An 18,610-nucleotide genomic window follows, 5' to 3' on the forward strand; every position below is an offset into this window, starting at 1 on the left:
TACGAAGAAATAGGTCCGTTATTTTTGAGCAGAAAGAGACTCTCAAGCTGGTATATTTAAGCTAAACAGAAAACGCTAAATATATAGATGCGTTTGTGTCGTCATAACACTACCATACAACGGTAAAAGATAAATCAGAAACTCCTGGAAGGCTGCAGGGAGTAACGATTAAATGCCCTTAAAATAATAGACAATAGACCTCTCAGCTGCCATCCGAAGAGGTAACTACAGCAAGCGTATATGACTTGAACCAACCAGTAGTAAAATAACGCAAGGCAAAATATGATATTATATTACAATAAAGTTTGTTCATACTTACCTGGCAGACATATATATAGCTGAATTCGGAAATACAGCTACATACATATCTGACAGGCAAGTTTCATGAACAAAACTTAGAGAATCGAAGCAGACAGCTCAAGCTTTCTTATGTTGGACATAAGCGTTTCATTGACGTAGTCTACAAGTCTATTTCTTGTACGAGTCTGCGAATGATGAATGAGAGCTCTTCCGAATCTTGTCAATAAGAGCTTATCCGCTTACACAATATAAAGTTAATGAGATGTTTGTCAATGAGAACTAATCCATTTACGGAACAGAGATATATTTTGTCAATGAGGGGATACCCACTTACTTGACAAAACGATAGTATATTGTCAATGGGGGAAAATCACTGAATTGACAAAACGTAATCCAGGAAGTCGAGCATATTATTTTACCGATTCCCGTATCAATCGAGGAAGGGGCAAGAATCCTGATAAGAGACTGGGCTTTCAGCAGGTAGGACCCCGATGTTCAACTTCGGCAGCGTAGTCCCGAACTTAGGAACTAACAAAAACTATCATCTGAAAAGCCCTTTCAGATGGACTAAAAAGCTTGCAACGTAAATTTATTGGCAGTATGACAAAGGAAGTCCTTTCTTGCGCTTTCCTGAAGAGCGTCCTCTTGATGAATGCTTTTGCAAGAATCCTACCGAAAGTAGTCGAGCGTCATGACGTGTAGGACGTCGAGCTTTAACATAACCCGTAACTGCCTTATCACAAGTCTTGACTGCGGTAAAGCAAAAACGAGATCTTCCCTTGAGCGTTTCCTTAACTCCACCCACCTATGCGAAAAGCAATATTAATTGACAGAGACCTCTTGAATTCACGAAACCCGATGTCTTGCTGGGTTTCGAAGAAGAAGAAGTCTGTTCACTTTAAGCACTGCCTACTTCACATTCTTTGCAGGTGAGGTAGAAGGTATCACCGAAGGTAGAGTTAAAAATTCTTTAGGCCCAAATCTGAAACAAGAGCTTGAAGAGTTCAACAGAAACGTTCAGCCAGGCAACACACCTGGCGTGCCTGGCGTCCATCCAAGCGTCCTACATCTCGGAGAGAAATCCGACTGCACGAAGCAGTCAGGAGAAAGGGTTGATCGTGTGAGAATAAGAGGGGCGAGGGAACGCCTTCTTATTCTCACAGTATAAAGCTCGGACGTCTGCTCTCAAAAGCATCCTGCTACTATGACTTCTTTTTTCGTATTTCTCGGTGGAAAGACGGACACGTGTTTTCAGGCGGACATTCGCCTCTTACTCTCACTGAAACGCATAACGAGAGAGAGAGAGACGTGGTGAAGCGTCTCTTCTATAAAGCTTCTATTTAGAGGGCGCGAGTCCTTCGAAAGCTCCAAAACCCCTGCACGGGGGGGAGGACGCTTCGGAGGACGAGAAGCAATTCCTTCAGGGGATTCGTGCACGTGTATGCACTTGGCAGTCTGGGGAGTTTCATCAGATACTGCCGAAGGCACGCCAGATCGGGTGGGAGTTCCTCGTAACCCTCCTTCGGCTTTGACATGCTCTCTACCCGGTCCTGGGAGTTCAAGCAGAGGTCCCGGCCCTAGAGGCGAAATGAGGCCGATCTGACGCACCCTCCACTACACAAGGGGCACTGACACTGCCACTTAGCCCACTTCACTTTTGCTCTCTAAAGCAAGCACTTTCAATTCTCGAATCGAAAGAGTATAAGAGAAAGGGCAATTCCTCTACAGACACTGTTTTAGGGCCCGAAGGCAACACTACAGGGTTAGGAGTAACAATTACAGAAGTAGCACTCTTCACAGCAATGAAGGAGAGCGAGCACCTCTCGCAGGACATATTCATAGCCCGTAGGCCTACTACAGGGTTAGGCAAAATAAAGTCTACAGGAAGGTTAGCAGGTTCACTACCCTGACTTTTGTTACGTGATTAATTGCGTACATACGAATCATACATCCTTCCTTAACGGAATTAGACATGTTTACTGATTAATTGCGTACATAACGAATCATAAGTCTTCTTTACGGAATAGACATGTTTACTGATTAAATTGCGTACATACGAATCATATGTCTTCTTTACGGAATAGACAAAGTCTCACACTCCTTACATGACAAATCTCAACAAAGAAGCAAGACCCATACCCCTCGTGCATACCAAGTGCAGATCTACCGAAGCTTTCGGTAGCCACACCCTATCTTTGCAGACAACCCCCTCTGAAACTAGCCTAACTAGATTCAGATATCTTATGCAAAAATGAATCAAATTCAAATCAATTTAAGATAGCGTATGCCTAGCCACAAATCCAGTAAATTAAATCAAAGACAATTAGGATACTTAGCGGCAATGAAGTTTCCAAAATCCTAAGACGGAGGTACTGAAAACAGGTGTTTTCAGCACCGGCAACAGAAAAATTATGAATAGAAAATGGGAATGGTTCCTGATACCCGCCTCCCAGCGGCGGGAATGGGTACTAACCACCTGGCCGACCACTGCGTGTGTCGGAAGTTTTCAAAATTCTGTCGGATTTCAGAAAATACAGCTATATATATATATGACAGGTAAGTTTCATGAACAAATTACTAAATACTGATAATCATTGCTCACAATATGCCAGATGTTGCATAAACACCCCAAACTTTGGATAGTAGTTAATTTTGAAGAACCAAACCCTACATTTGATTTTTTTTTTCCTCTCGATTGTCAAGTGTCCCAGACAAGATTTGCTTCCAAACATCCACACAAAAACCAAAACTACTACAGGCTAGCCTAGAATATTTTCTGAAATTATTATTCCCCCCAAGATGGGACAGGGAGAATAGATTATAACACAGACTACGTGAATTATCTGAGGCAATATATATTTACATTTCTCAAAAACACCCTGCAAAGAGAATGACTTACCAGCATTCTTGCTAGCATTGTCCATAGCAGTCATTCTTGAAGACTGCTCAGCACATGCTCCCTCTTTCATAGCGTAGAAAATCAAGGAAGCCAAGGAATACTCCATGTAGGACTGAATAACATCAGCATCTAGGGAGTCATACAGAGAAATTTTCTCACCGGCAGAAATAGCAGCAACTGGATAGAATGGCAACTCCATCAGGTCATATGACACAACAGTCCTGTAAAAGGAAAACTTAACTTATGAAACTAACTCAAAAGGTAAAAAATTACTATTGATGTGTATAAAAAAAAACACACAATAACAAATGTGTATAATTATCCATTATAAAATTTTTATCTTCTATTTAGTAACTTAAGACTCACCTAAACTTGTTGTAGATAATTCTTCCTGAACCAAAATCATACCCACTGTTTAAAATAAAAGTAGCTATTTTGGCAGCATCTTCAAAGGTTGCTGGTTTTCTTCCTACCTCTCCCACTTGGGCAATGATGTTTTTGGCAAGAGTACTGAAATGTAATTTAGTTTTATTAATCTTAACATCGGGTTACCTACACTACTGAACATAGAAACTAAAGATAAAGTTCTCAATTTTCACACTGCTTGGAAGGTATTTATACCATCAAACTTGTAGATTTTTAAATATAAGATGTAGGAGATAAATAATTTTATACCATCAAACTTGTAGATTTTTAAATATAAGATATATGAGATAAATAAATCTGGCAGATGAAAATATTATATTTTAAAATATAACATTCAACAGACAAAAGTACCACCTGGTTCTTGCTGTTCTGAAAATGTTATAAAATACCCGCAGTTTAACCACATCACTGCTATTTAAGAATATTCTTCATTTCCATTTGATAAATACAACGTAAGACATTTCAAGAGTCTGGCCTTCTGATGAGAAAACTTCCCATAGGTAACAAAGGCCCTCTTGTATAAGCCAAGCCTACACTCAATATACACAATACATCCCAGTCAAATGACTACCTATACAGTACATAATTTTTATACCATTTCTAGCTGAATTTAACTGGTACTTTACACTTACCATTAAATTTGAAGTCTTACCTCTAATTGCTAACAAGAAACCTAGAAGACACTATATTCATCCAATACATAAAAATTCCATAGAATTTAGTTTGTTTCTTCCCTCATCACCTTAGTAGTTAACTGCCCCCATATTAAGGTCATAAACCAACTGCATTGGGTTGTGGTTCAACTTGAAAATGAATGTATCATGAAGCCAGGCTATAAAGCCGAGCACTGGACAATTTCAGCAACTGAATGCCATTAAAGAAAGGAGGGAGTTGCAATGATTCGGCGCAAAGAGATCCATTCAGAAAATAAAATGAAATTATCTAAAAGTGAAACTGATAGAGAAAACTCTGTAAATGCAAATGCACTAAATAGTATCATAACAAAAAGGCTGGACAAGAAAAGAAAGCAAATACGTATGAGGGTAAAGTAAAAGGCTAAAATGTGGGATGCTGCAAGCATCCTTTAGTTGTGTGTGCAATGCACCACGAGGTCACTTTATGGGGGTCATCGAGAGAGAACAGTTAAAGGTTAAGTAGTGTCACATAACTTATGCACATGAAAGAAATACCATAGTAACTAATGAACAATAATTCTATTATTTTACTGGATTTTTAAGACTCATGACACTAGTCCTAGTCAGAATTACAGTTAATCAGTACTAAAGAATTTCACAAATATTCACCATAAGCATACTAGAATAAATATGTGTTGAAACTTCTCACAGAGTAGAAACCATGAAAAAGGGATGGCAAATACTGTACTCTTTTATTATAAAGGATTAGTTTATCCAGACCTCTGAGCCTAATAAAGGCTCTTCTCAAGCTGGTTTCTGTACTCTAGTAGTCTAGTGTCAAAAAGGTGTGAGCAATAATTTCAGCATCCACTGTCTCCACACTAACCAGATTTTTCAATTCTTACTAAATCTGCTAATCAACATCTACTGTATCTAGTCCTGCAACTTGGTAAGCATTGCAAAATTTTGCATGTACTATAACCATCAATGAATTACTCCCAACCTACAAAAGCAATTACTTGATTTTTTAAAAAAATCTGTTGCTAGCAACGTAAAGAAATCTATCGCATGATTTACAAGTGGGATTCTTGACAGAAGCAAAACCCTTGCCTCAATTTAGTGGATTCAAAGTCCGATCTGCCTGAGCATTTGTATAAAGTTGGTATGCTCAATATAAGGCACTGATATGTGGCTAAACATACAGCATTTATTATAATAATACTCAGGGGCAAAGCAGGGGTGATCACAAAAATAGAAAAAAAAAAGCACTGAACACAGTGCAGTCTACAATTACTTATTCCAACTACTCTAGTCATCACCATCATTACCCTCCAGTTGTTTTAGCACTAAAAGTGAAAAAGAATATAACCATTAAACACAATGTGGCAAAACAGTATACTATTAAACCTATTACATAACCAATACTTTACAAAAACCAACTAAACTTCACCTTTTTCAATAAAATTTCTTTAAAATAGTAAATCAATAATGCATAAAATCCTATTGACTTAATTCAGATCTCAAATTTTTAAAGTGTTAAATCTTTACTCAATTCTACACTTGGTACAATTTTAAGAAAAACAATTACCAAACCATCTGAACAGCAGCACTTTCATGTGTGGATAATAATCCAAATAAAATTTATACTTCAGGGTAATATGAAAATTTCATTATTAAAATGAAGTTTTATTGTATACTTACCGAACAATTATAGAGCCGTGATTTCCACGAGCGGCAGGATACTAAATTCAAATTTAGCGCGTCGGCGTCGCCAACACTGGTGGTGATGACGTCATCTCCTCCACTCGCAGGAGAAACCAGGTACAACTGCCCAGGTGAATCCAATTCTTTCTGCCCGTCCGTCCACCTAAGGGGAGGAGGGTGGGTATAATCATAATTGTTCGGTAAGTATACAATAAAACTTCATTTTAATAATGAAAATTTCATTTTTATTGTAGTCTTACCGAACAATTATAGAGCTGATTACACATTTATGGGAGGGTGGGATTCAGTGGGACCACTAGTATTTTTAAATGGTACATTTATTGCAATACCAGTAAACACTCAAGGTGTCTGTTGTACCTTACCTTGTAAGAGAGCTACAGCAGACTGTTACTGCCTCTGGTCGGTGCTCTTCTTACTATTGTAGAGGAATTGGAATTTGACAAAGTTAGCCTCTACAGGAGTGGAATCCTTCCGTAGTTCAAGCTAGTCAAGGCTGACTGACGGAGGATAGTAACAACAAAGATTGCCCTTGCCCTGGGCTAAGACCAGAAATTCAATCATACAAAACATTTGTCACCAACACCAGATTTAAAAACATGTTATTGTTATAATACAATTAAGTTTGTTCATACTTACCTGGCAGATATATATATAGCTTGATTTTCTGAAGTCCGACAGAATTTAAAAATCGCGGCACACGCAGTGGGCGGCCAGGTGGTAGTACCCATTCCCGCCGCTGGGAGGCGGATATCAGGAAACTATTCCCATTTTCTATTCATATTTTATCAGTGCCACTGTCTCCTGAGGGGAGGGGAGTGGTGGGCACTTTAATTATATATACTGCCAGGTAAGTATGAACAAACTTAATTGTATTATAACAATAACATTTTGTTCATGAAACTTACCTGACAGATATATATAGCTGAATCCCACCTTCGGATGGTGGGAAGAGACGAGAATAGGATTTTTGGGAAACTAAAATAAGTAGATGATATACATCTTGGTTCCTGACCTGTTAGCATAGCCGACTTCGTGATTACTGTCACCAAAGTCTGCTTCTGCGTTACTAGAGTTGCCAGCGAGGTAGAGACCTGTAATGCTGGTGCGCTCTAGATGATCTGTCAACGGGGGCGTGACCACAATGTGACTAGGACCATATGACCATACTTTTGAGGGCACCGAAGCTAAAACCACCACCTGACCTACCTACCTATCAAAGTTAGTTCCATAACTTCTAGGCTAAAGAGAAGGAACGCGCCTCAAGCGACCAACCCTTCAAAGTTAAAAGCACACCTATCCCTTTTCTATAGGATAGGATTCGTGTGCCTCTTGCACCCAATATATCTACGGATATGTATGTCCTAGCGACTTACGGATCTGAAATGTCGTCTTCACATCCCGTTCGGGAGTGTGAAGCGAACACAGAGTTGCTTCGCTAAAGCGTGCACTCAGGATGTTACTGAGTGTCATGCTCTGTTGAAATGCTTCCGAGGCCGCGCCCTCACCTCTTGAGGCAATTCATATTAAGAAAAAATCTCAAATCTTTATGCAAAACATAATGAATGAGACCTCTTAAAAGAACTCCTTGGCTATAATGCCCAGGGTGTTCGTGGACATGAACCAGTCTGGTCTTTTTACGGAACACCGCAGATTGTCGGGAGTGTGAAGCGAACCCAGAGTTGCTTCGCAAAAGCGTGGGCACTCAGGATGTTACTGAGTGTCATGCTCTGTTGAAATGCTTCCGAGGCCGCGCCTCACCTCTTGAGCATTGATATTAAGAAAAAAATCTCAAATCTTTATGCAAACATAATGAATGAGACCTCTTAAAAGAACTCCTTGGCTATCATGCCAGGGTGTTCTTGGACATGAACTAGTCTGGTCTTTTTACGGAACACCGCAGATTGTCTGTTGACCTTGACTTTCTCATATGTTTTATCAAGATAAAACTTGAGAGACCCTACAGGGCACAGGACTCTTCTACGCCTTGCCCAATAATTTGGTGCCATACCCTTGGTCTCCAAGCCTTCGGGTCAATGGTCAGACAGGTTTTCGTTCTTATCAAGAACGGAAGGCTTGCGGACAAGACCGCATTATGTCCTTTAAAGCCAAAACCTCTGATGATGGCTAAACCTCACTAACCCTCCTTGCCGTGGCTAAAGCGGTTAGAATATTAGCCTTTCTGGTCACGTGTATTAAGTTCGCAGAAAGGATAGGTTCGAAATGCTTTTGGCATCAGAAACTCAGACTACGTCTAAGTTCCATGCCGGAACCTTTGATCCAGAGAATACAAGATCTCCACAGACCTCAAAGATCGTGAAGCTTGTTGTTTGACAGAACCGAATCTCTGAGCCTAGAGGCCGGTCAACAACATATTTGCATATTCTACAACAGTTAGGACTTCTATCTTATCTCATACTTCATACGGAAAGATAGAACCATAACGAAATTCACAGAGGTGGAGGTGGAGGAACAGTCATTTCCCTTCACTATCTCCAGAAACGGCCCCCTCCGATTGAAAACTGAAAATAGGCAGCACTGCTTTGCCTTGGCCAGAGACTGCCATTAATCTTGAAGATCTTATCGCTTCTCGATAGTCTGAACGCTTTCCAGACTCAGAGAGGAGAGATATTAGATACTTCACTAAGTGACGATGTTTGATTACACCGATTCCTCGGGAAGGGTCTTTGGAAAAATTCTCCTGAATTACCTGACAAACTCTGTGATCCACTCTTATAGGCCAACATGTGGCGACTAAGCTATCCTCTAGATCAGGAAATAAGGGAACAACTTAAGATGAACTCCTTCTTCTTCAATATTACGAACAAACTTACGAAAGGCCTCCTCAGTCTCTCTCTCCTCCTTTCGACATACTTCTAAGTGAGGAATTACTCAGACTCATTAGTTGTTGCCTTCGATCGAGAAGACCCCCACAGGGACGTGCACTAGATTAACGAACCTATTGAGGATCGTTACGTTCGTCCCAAGCCATAACCAATTCTCTCTCCCCCTTTTGTTTCTCGAGCTATGAGAGAGCTGAGAAATTATCCAGATGATTTGGCCACTCGATCCTACCTTCACCCTTCGAGAACTGGCAAGCTGCTAATTTGGCTTCCAATTTCTTTCAACAATGTGCCATAACATTCTTTCTCTGTTCGGATTTCTGGCACCCTCTCGATATCGACCGAGGTGATCCTCAAAGCCGTTGAGAGAAAAATTAGAATTACAAGTCAATCTTTTGATGTTATTCCAATTTCTTCGTGAGGAAAAAATTTGTAGAGGTCTGAATTGCTGTTTATTCAGGGAAAACAGCTTCTCCAGCGAGGGAAATGGTCCCCAGCAAACATCATCATTCCCTCACTCAGCCCGCTTCCCTTCCCTAAATAAGGCTGCGCTTATGCATAAGCAGGAGAGCATTATTATGTGCTATGCGCGTAGATTCGTACAGAATGTTACCTGGCGGTAAAACCCGCACCTAAGTTAAAGGATATCTTTGTTGAAAATTTTTCCTAAGTAACGGCAGGTTATGATCATTCAAGATTACTAGAAGTTTCTCAACCGAGGCTAAAGATCCATGATTTGTAGGGCAAAGAAGAACGGTTATTAACATTCCCCACGGGATAGAGACGTTAACCAACCGGGCATGACACGAGCTAGCCCGGATACTGGGCTTAGATCACAGTTAACCAGCAGCCTTGAATCATCGTCCTCGCACTATATGCCTGAGTTGCCAGCTACTCCTTTTAACGAAGGGATAGGTATGAAATATCGAGCCAGATCTGAACTCTTCAGCAGGCATATTTTAAACGAAACAAAATTCGCTAAATACAGAAGCTGAGTTGATGTTTGCAGTTCAATTAGAATACTTCTCGTCTATGTGCCTCAATCCGTAGAATAACTAGGATATGCGCCTACCCCTCGGCCACAATTCAACTGCTTGTAAATCATGTCGCGAGGTTTAATCTACTAGTAATATTTATAGTAATTTTCTGAACAACGTCTCCATCCTAATTCTTTCCTTGAAAGAAAACAAGTAAAAATGGATTGGAGATCGTCCCACCTTTCGATCTCTATCCAAAAGAGTGAGGAGAAGTCTTCCTCGAAGGAAAGCTTCAATGGAGAACAAGAATACTATCTGCCTGAGTTTTGCCCAGCTACTTCCTTTACGAAGAATAGGTATATATTATCAGCAAATCAGAAACTCTCCAGCCAGGCCTATTTTAAACGAAACGAATTCCGCTAATACGAAGCTGAGTTGTGTTGTCGTAACAATTACCTGAAGAGTTTTCTTACCTCCGAAAATCTTGGAAGGTTAAGGAGTGTTCAAATAAATACATTAGAACAAAGTTCTTCGGCTTTCTATCGCAGAGGTTAAAAATTACATATGCGTTATATGACTCGACCATGCGTTAGCAAAATGACTCAAAGATAAAAACCTACTTATTAGTAGTAATTTGAACATCGAAGTCTCTACTAATCTTTCCTGGACGAGGAAGAGGAGAAAGAAAGGAAAACGACTGTCTACGTTCGGTTCTGAAAATGAATGAGAGCTCTTCCGAATTTTTACTTATCCGCTAAGCGATAAAATGTTAGAATATCTTTGTCAATGATAACTAACCAGTTACATGACAGAAAGTAATCCAGGAATTCGAGCATAAGTTTTCCCGATTCCCCGCAGAGATCGAGGAAGGGGCAGGATTCCTGATTACAGACTGGGCTTACGACGGGAAGGACCTAATTTTCCCCTCGGCAGCGCATCCCGAACGCAACGCGGCGTTTTTATGACACCGGAGAAAATCTGCTTACAGTTTTTCCTGGAATTCATCAGTGATGATTCTATTGAACGTCCCTTCGTAACAGCGAAGTAGACATCTTGACGAGACAAACTCCTTCCTCACTTCGACGACGCCCCTCTTTGAAGAGCGTTCTGCAGGAAATCCTGCCGAACGTCTTGAGCGTAGGACCGCCTATCGTATCTGAAGAAACGTCCTGGCAAGTGCTTCTATCCGAGCGTCATGACGTGTAGGATGCGGCGTCTCAAAGCGTCCTCGCTAGCGTCCTGGCGAGGCGGCCTCACTACGTCCTGGCGGCTCCTCTGCTAGCGTCCTGCCGAGCTTCCACGAAGGCGTCCTGGCGATGTCCAACAAAAGCGTCCTGCTGAGCGTCCTCAAAGCGTGCTGGAAAGCGTCCTGCTGAGCGTCCTCAAAATACTGTCCTGCCGAGCGTCCTCAAAAGCGTCCTGCTTATCGTCCTGGAAAGCGTCCAACATGCTACGAGAGTGGTCGGAGCAGAGAACACCAATCTTCTGTAACGACGTTTCAGAGAGGACTCGTTGAGCGCCTTGAATGGCATGCAAGGCCCGCCGAATGGAGGGCGTCCTGGGAGCGCCTCTTGCCAACATCTCAATGTTTTATGACGAACCAGCGTTTTTGCGGTATGACTGAATAATTTTTTAAGGGACGTCCTCATGCGATTCCTCCATGAGAGCCGACGCTGCTCCTGAAGAGTTTGAACACTAAAGGCATACGTATGGCTTTTCGTCTTCCCGCAAGGTGCTTTCCGAGCGTCCTGGAGAATGTCTCTCTATAGGACGTCAGCACCTCCAAAAACTTCCTCACTGTTCTAAAGTGCCCTTCTTATGCCGACCAGAAGACATAAGTTTGTTTGACCTGTGCAGAGCAGCTGCCGGCCGTCAACCTTATCAGCTTGCTTATCGAAGTAAAAGCTAAACGTTAACATTAACGTATACGGAGCGCAATGAGGAGAAGGAGAACGAATACTGAGTTGCTCCTCAAAAGGTGGAATCAGAATGTCCTTGATTACCAAATTCTTTGGAATCTAGCGAGGTTGAAACAGCTCTAACTTCATGACGTTGTCACAGTTCCTCGCAGGGGGCTCAAGTCACTCTTCTGGCAAGAATGAATGAACTCCTTAATAATGTATATGTGATATATACTAATGACGTCACTCGCGGAGGCTCAAATCACTCTTCTGGCAAGATGCATGAGGCCTCCTTAAATAATGTATACATGATGTATACATGAGCGGTCACTCGCATGAGGCTCAAATCACTCTTCTGGCAAGAGAATGAAGCCTCCTTAATAATGTATAAATGAATTATACATGGAGCGTTCTCGCAGGAGGCTCCAAATCACTCTTCTGGTAGATGAATGAGGCCTCCTTAAATGTCCCCTTAGGAAAGAGCCATTGCATTCTTCTAAAAGGGAAAATTGTGGTCTCTTTACTCCTCTCATCCTCTCGTGACGAGAAGAGAGGAACGAGAAGCGCCTCGTTTCTCTAAAGCTTCACTTTAGGGGGCGCGAGTCCTTCCGATAACTCCAACCCCTGTGTGGGGAGGACGCCTCGGAGGACGAGAAGCATCTTTCAAGATTCGCGCACGTGCCGATCTTTAGCGCCTGGAGAGTCAACAGGTTCTGCCGAAGGGACCGCCACATCGGTGGGGGAGCCCCCGTAACCCTCTTGCGGCTTTCGACGTGCCCTCTCCCTGAGTCCTGTGAGTCCGACAGAGGTCCAGGCCTAGGGCATTATGGGGCCTAGCTGACGGCCCCTCACAACACAATGGGCACTACACTTCACAACACTGGTTTGGAGAGCGAGCACTTTGTCTAAGATTACTTGATGTAATCCTTTAGCCGACGACTTATTCTAGGCTCGTAAGCCATACCACAGGGTAGGGCAAAATAAAAATCTACAGAGGTTAGAAGGTTCATTATTTTCTAACTTCTGTTTACTGTGGATGAAAACTCCTGATTCTAACACGCTCTAAAATGCTAATTGAATCCTCCTTCTCCGTAATCATCCACACATTACACTAATTAACTTATGAAAGAAAAATGTAAAACGTTCATATATATATGCGAGTGTCTACCGGAAATTACGGTAAGCCTCACCCTTACCTATGCAGACTCAAGTCTGAAACTAGGTAACTAGCTTCAGACATCAAATGCAATGAAAAAATTTACGATAGCGTATGCCTAGCCACATAATCCAATTAATCATCGCAAGAAATAATTTAGGATACTTAAGTGGCTAATAAAGTTTCGAAAATCCTAGGCGGAGGTATGTAAACAGTTGTTTACCGACCTGTCTGACAGAGAAAAAAAATATGAATTGATAATGGTAATAGTTTCCTGGAATCCGCCTCCCAGCGGCGGGAATGGGTACTACCACCTGGCCGCCCACGCGTGTGCCGCGCATTTTTAAAATTCTTTCGGACTTCAGGAAATACAGCTTAATATATCTGTCAGGTAAGTTTCATGAACAAAATATATACCCAAACATTGTAAATCTGACCTAACGACTGGTGAGTATCCCCCCCCCCCCAGGTACTCAGTACCCCCAGCTTCCCTGAACTGCGACAACCTATCAGGTTGAAAAGTTTAGCCTAGAGGTGACGACCCCTGTGCCGTTCTCCACACCATGCCAGAAACCGCCACCGACCTAACGTTTTAACATTCTCGCAAACCGTTTTCTATCTCTTTGAATAATGACTTCGCAAAAACGAAATTTCGATCTCCAGTACTTGCTCTGAAGAATCGACGCTAAAGAATAAATTTCTTTCTGAATGCTAAAGAAGTTGCCACTCACTGCTCTAACCTCGGGACTTTAACTCTCAGAACGGAAAGATTGTCCGTTCTCGGACTGCGAGTGAGCTTCCCTGATAAGCTCTCTAATAAAGAACTATATGCTTCTTGAGAAAGAGAGACGAGAGGGATTTTGAACCGAGGTCCATAGCTTAGAAGAATTGTCCTCTAATACCCTTAGTGGCAACCAGATACTGCTTAATAGCCCCTGACTGGACATAAGAGCCTTTTCTCCTCCTCATGTCCAACCAAAGTCAGCTAATTTCCTTACCACAAAACTCCTCGGCCAAGGATTATCAGGATTCTCATTTTTGGCTAGAAAGGTCAAAGATACCGAAAATACAGCCTTGCCTTAGAGAAACCGACTCTTTTGTCTATAGCGTGCAATTCGGCTGACACCTTAGCAGAAGCCTAGTGCAATAAGAAAAAATGCCTTCTTTCGTCAAGTTCCTGAGTGAAGCCGACTTCAAAGGGCTCAGACGTTGGCCCCATGAGGAACTTAAGGCACCACATCTAGTTCCAAGTCCTGTTACTTGCGGAGCTTAGTGGTTTTCGAAAGACCTAATGAGTCCCGACAGATTCTTGAATTAAGAGGAAATAGCCAAATCCTCGATTCGAAAAACCGAAGAGAGCATGCTCTATATCCTCTGATCGTCGAGGAGCCAGTTTCTTAGAGTTTTCCTAAGAAATAGCAGAAAACTCTATTTCCTGTTAAGAGGGTCGCAGAAGTGAGACTTTATCAACTTACAACCACTCTCTGAAGATTCTCCACTTCCCTTGATAGAGTTTTGTTTAGAACTCTCCTCTCCTACAACTAGCGTGCTTCTGGCAGCTCTTCTTGAAATCCTCTTCGCTCTGACAGGATTCCGGACAGTCTGAACCCTGTCAGAGCTAGAGCGGACCAAGTTTTTGGTTGGACCTCTTGAAGTGCGGTTGTTTTTGCGAAGCCACTTCTCTGGGGAAGAAGTCTGGGGAAGTCTATACAACTGGAAAGTCCGGGAACCACTCTTTCCTGGGCCAAAAGGAGCGATTAACGTTAGTTTACATTGCTGTGCGACATGAACTTTTTCAGCACCTCTCTTATTAGACCGAACTGAGGGAATGCATAAGCTTCAGACCCTAGACCAATCCAACGCATCGCGTCCAACCACCGACCAAGCTAGAGGATCTGGGACTGGAGAACAAAAGAGAGGATACGGTTTTTTCCTTGATGTCTGCGAACAGTCATTGACGGTCGTCCCCAAAGGCGCCAAAGTTTCTGACAAATCTGTTGTCCAAAGTCCACTCCAGAGTAACACTTGCTGTTGAAGACTTAACTCGTCCGCAGCGAACGTTCCTCTTTCCCGAACAATCTCGGAGCTAGCTGAACCTTCGCTTCGTTTGACCATCAGGAGGAGATCCTTTGGCTACTTCGTACAGAGAGAAGACTTGAGTCCCCCCCTGTTTTCCGCACGTACGAGAGGCCGTGGATTGTTGGAATTGCACTGCACGACTCGACCTTCCTAACTAAACTCCGAAACTTTTCTGGAGCCCCAAGAAAATTGCTAACAGTTCCTTTACCTTTATGTGGAACTTCTTCTCCTTCTCCGACCTAAGCGTCCTGAGTCCGTTGATTTCCCAGTAGGGCTTCCCCAACCTGTGGTCCGATGCGTCGGAAAAGAACTGTAGGTTTCGGGAGGATTGTCCGTAAATCTAACCCTTCTTCCAACCATTGCCTCACAAGAGATCCACTTCACTTAGGTCCTCTTTTATTTGATCTGTGACATGAAAGGTAATCGAGTCTGGTTTGTGTCTTCCTGCACCAAGAGGCTCTCAGGAAAAACTGCAGAGGGTCTCATGTGCATTATTGTCTTCCAAAACACGTCCCACCAAATTTCTCCACTGACGTCCATTTGCACCAGGAGCCGTCATCCACTGATTGGCAGAACTTACCTTTTTGTCCAAGAACTCCTGAACTGTCCTCCGACAGCCTTGACCCCTCTTCGGGGACAGAAAAGCCCGAAAAAACTTGAGCATTCAGAATCTCCCCAATAAGATGCTCTGAGATGGAACCAACTGGACTTCTGTTTGTTGACCAGAATTCTAACTTTCTGGCACAGATCCAGAGTTGTTCCAAGGTCCTTCATGCCCGACTCCTCTGATTCCGACCTGGAGAAGCCAAATCCGCCAGATAGAGGGAGATTCTTACTCCTAATTATGTGCATCCAGCTTCCTATCGGGGATAGAACCCTGGTTGAAACTTGAGGAAGCGGTCCGCTAGTCCCGAAGAAAAGCGCCCGAAACTGAACTACCATTGCCTTCAACATGAACCTCAGGTACTTCCGAGATTCGCGATGTATCGGACTGTGAAATAAGCGTCTTGCATGTCCAGAGATACCATTCCATCCCCCTGTCTGATGGACTCCAGAACCGACCGAGTGGGTCTCCATAATGAAATTTTTGTTTTCGGACCATGCAAGTTCAGGCGCTCACATCCAAACCGGCCTCCAGTCCCCTGATGACTTGGGAACTACAAAAAGAAGGCGATTGTAAGAGCCTGGAGGAAAATCCCCTTCTATCTGTTCTATCGCTTCTTTGAGAAAAGCCGCTTCCACTTCTGCGGCAGCGCCAGAATTTGTCTTGAGGCCACGGAGATTATGCCTGGAATGGAATTTGGCAAGGTGAGAGCGAGGGAGATGAAACGAGAGGAATACGATAGCCGAACTAGTACTTTGCACTACCCAGGCTTCTGCTCCTCTGTTTTCCCATTCCCTCCCAAAAAACATACCGTCCTGGCTCCCCACTGGTGCTGAAATAACCGAGCTTTCATTTGGAAGTTTTTTACCTTGGCTGAGGCCTTAGACTGAGGTCGCAAATTCGACTTCGGCGGCGAAAGAGCGCTTGGGTTTTTCTCCCTCGAAAAGGCACTTGGCCAGAGGAAAACCGAGGCACAGTCTCCCCAGGAGCTTTAGGTCTCTTAGTAGACTGTCCAGAAATTCCGAAGTAGATTTCCTTTATCTAGCGCAGAACGAAATTGACAACCTAAATCGTCTGGAAAGAGTTTATCTTTCACAAACGGACGAAACAGGAGAGCAGCTCTGTTGGGAAGTAACCCTTTTAGAAGCAAAGGAGCACAAAGTTCCTTTTCTTAAGGGTACCAAAGCGATGAGCGAAGCTAAACTCATCCATCCATCCCCTAATGGATTTGTCCGCACAGTACAGAACACCATCCAATCCTCCGCTAACTCCTGAGAAAGAGAAGGACAATCTTCGATCTTTTGGCCGCTAAAGCGCCATAGTCCCCAATTCCAGGAGCTAAAGACTTCCAAAAGTTTCAATGATTCTTTACCAACGTGGTCCCAACTCAGCGCTTTAAAGAAAACTTTCGCTGCGGCGAAAGCAGATCTCTAGAGGAGTCCCGATTAACTGGAGAAGTCTTCCCTGGGAGGAAGGCAGAAAACTCCCAGAGAAGGAGCTTCCCCAGTTACATAAAACCTATAGCCTCTTACAAGCAACTTTAGAGGGAGGGTAAGCAAAAAGAGCCTTCCCTAAGTCTCTTTTCATAGACATCCTTTTCAGTCCTCTTTTCACGAATGTCTAACCCGCTTTAGATAGAACAAGTTTTGGGATAGAGGGTCCTGAAGTTTTCCTCATCATCCAAAAAAGTCGAACAGTTGGGGAGCGCGGAGCCGCTTTCTCAAAATAATCTGGATAAGATTCCGAATAAATCTAAGGGAGACGTGAAGTAACAGAAGGTTATGAGAGAATCCTCCTTCCTTACTTTTTTCTTCATTCTCCGATACCAGCCGAAGAATTAGAACGGAACTACAAAACCGGATCTGAAGGTTCGAACCACACTTGGACCATTCATCCAGTGTTTTAACATCTCTAAATGCTTTGCGCAAAGGCGCCAGAAGACGAATTCAAAAACAGTTACGTATGCTTGGAAGAGCCTAAATGTTCATCAGGAGGCAGAAAAAACCTAGCTTGCGCCTCGTTCTGAGCCGCCGAATTCGGGCGAAACATAGGCCATCAGGCTAAACAGACGAAAATTGCCTAAAGAAACACCCTTAGAACTGCTAGCTTTCTACAGCGCTAAACCACAATTCTACTAGTAGATGGAGCCGAAAAAGGCCACAGATTGAGCGATGAACTAGCCGCTAACGGCCGCGGCGCAACCCTACTCTCAGGCTCCTTATTAACCTCTTGACTGGAGGAGGCGAAGAATCGCGCCTGAACGCCTCTTTAAGGGAGCGCGAAACGGGGCGAATCTCGCCAAGAGCGCCGCGCCTAATACCGGAGACGAAATCGCTTGAATCATTCTAAGGCGTCTGAACCGCAACACCTTTCCAACGCTTTAATACCGGCCCTGTTGATGCGCAACGCTCAACAAAGGGCGCCTGTCTGTGGGCAAAATCCCTATCGACTCCCTTGGACTTCCGGTAGTGGTCTTTCTCCCCGGTGCGGGGGAGCTGGGACAGTGACCTTTGTCTATGAACGTGTCAGACAGACATACGCACCCTCAATACATCTTACCTGAAGCCGCTTCTCCAAAACGTCTTACTGAAATTACCATGTGCAAAAACCTATCGCTAGTACCGAAATTTTCTGATCTAACCTCTGATTCCAGACTGGGCAATGGTGTCGGAAGAAACTACACGGGAAGCCCGGAGAAGTAGGATTAGTAGGAGGAATATGAGGTGTAGTTTAAAGGAGACATCACAATTTGAGGAGAAACAGAAGGAACAGAAGCATCGCAAGACGAAAAAGCAGAGCTAAGTCTTACTTTCCCTAAGCGCTGCTTTTCTAATTCTGTCTTAAGCTAATTTTCTCCGAGTATGAACTAAAAAACTTCATTGAGAATCAGTCCCAATCACTCCACTCGTTTTACATGTTCGAGATCTGCTGAACAAACATGTCCCCTACACTTAACACATTTAGTGTGAGAATCATACTCTAACTTGGATAATCTAGTTTTACCTCCTGGATGCAAAACCCTAACTCCGACGGACTAGAATCCGACATGGCAAAAACGCCCCCCCCCC

The 18,610-nt window shown here is 43.1% G+C and overlaps 2 protein-coding genes across 3 annotated transcripts in view; both read right to left on the minus strand.

Annotated features, from left to right (window-relative positions):
- The window catches only part of LOC135220927 (uncharacterized), a 241,443-nt gene that overhangs the window by 191,654 nt on the left and 31,179 nt on the right, over positions 1 to 18,610 (minus strand). The window lies entirely within an intron of this gene.
- LOC135220926 (ATP synthase subunit gamma, mitochondrial-like) overlaps positions 1 to 18,610 on the minus strand; it is a 39,836-nt gene that overhangs the window by 5,978 nt on the left and 15,248 nt on the right. Inside the window, exons 4-6 of one of the 2 annotated variants that reach the window (XM_064258578.1) lie at positions 5,589 to 5,606; positions 3,566 to 3,709; positions 3,200 to 3,420 (exon numbers count right to left, since the gene is read on the minus strand). In XM_064258578.1, the coding sequence (XP_064114648.1) occupies positions 3,200 to 3,420; positions 3,566 to 3,709; positions 5,589 to 5,606 (383 nt within the window). The remainder of the gene's footprint in view (positions 1 to 3,199; positions 3,421 to 3,565; positions 3,710 to 5,588; positions 5,607 to 18,610) is intronic. The other variant, XM_064258579.1, reaches the window with a different exon arrangement.

Source organism: Macrobrachium nipponense, chromosome 2, assembly GCF_015104395.2.
Source record: "Macrobrachium nipponense isolate FS-2020 chromosome 2, ASM1510439v2, whole genome shotgun sequence".
In the NCBI taxonomy this organism is placed as follows: domain Eukaryota; kingdom Metazoa; phylum Arthropoda; class Malacostraca; order Decapoda; family Palaemonidae; genus Macrobrachium; species Macrobrachium nipponense.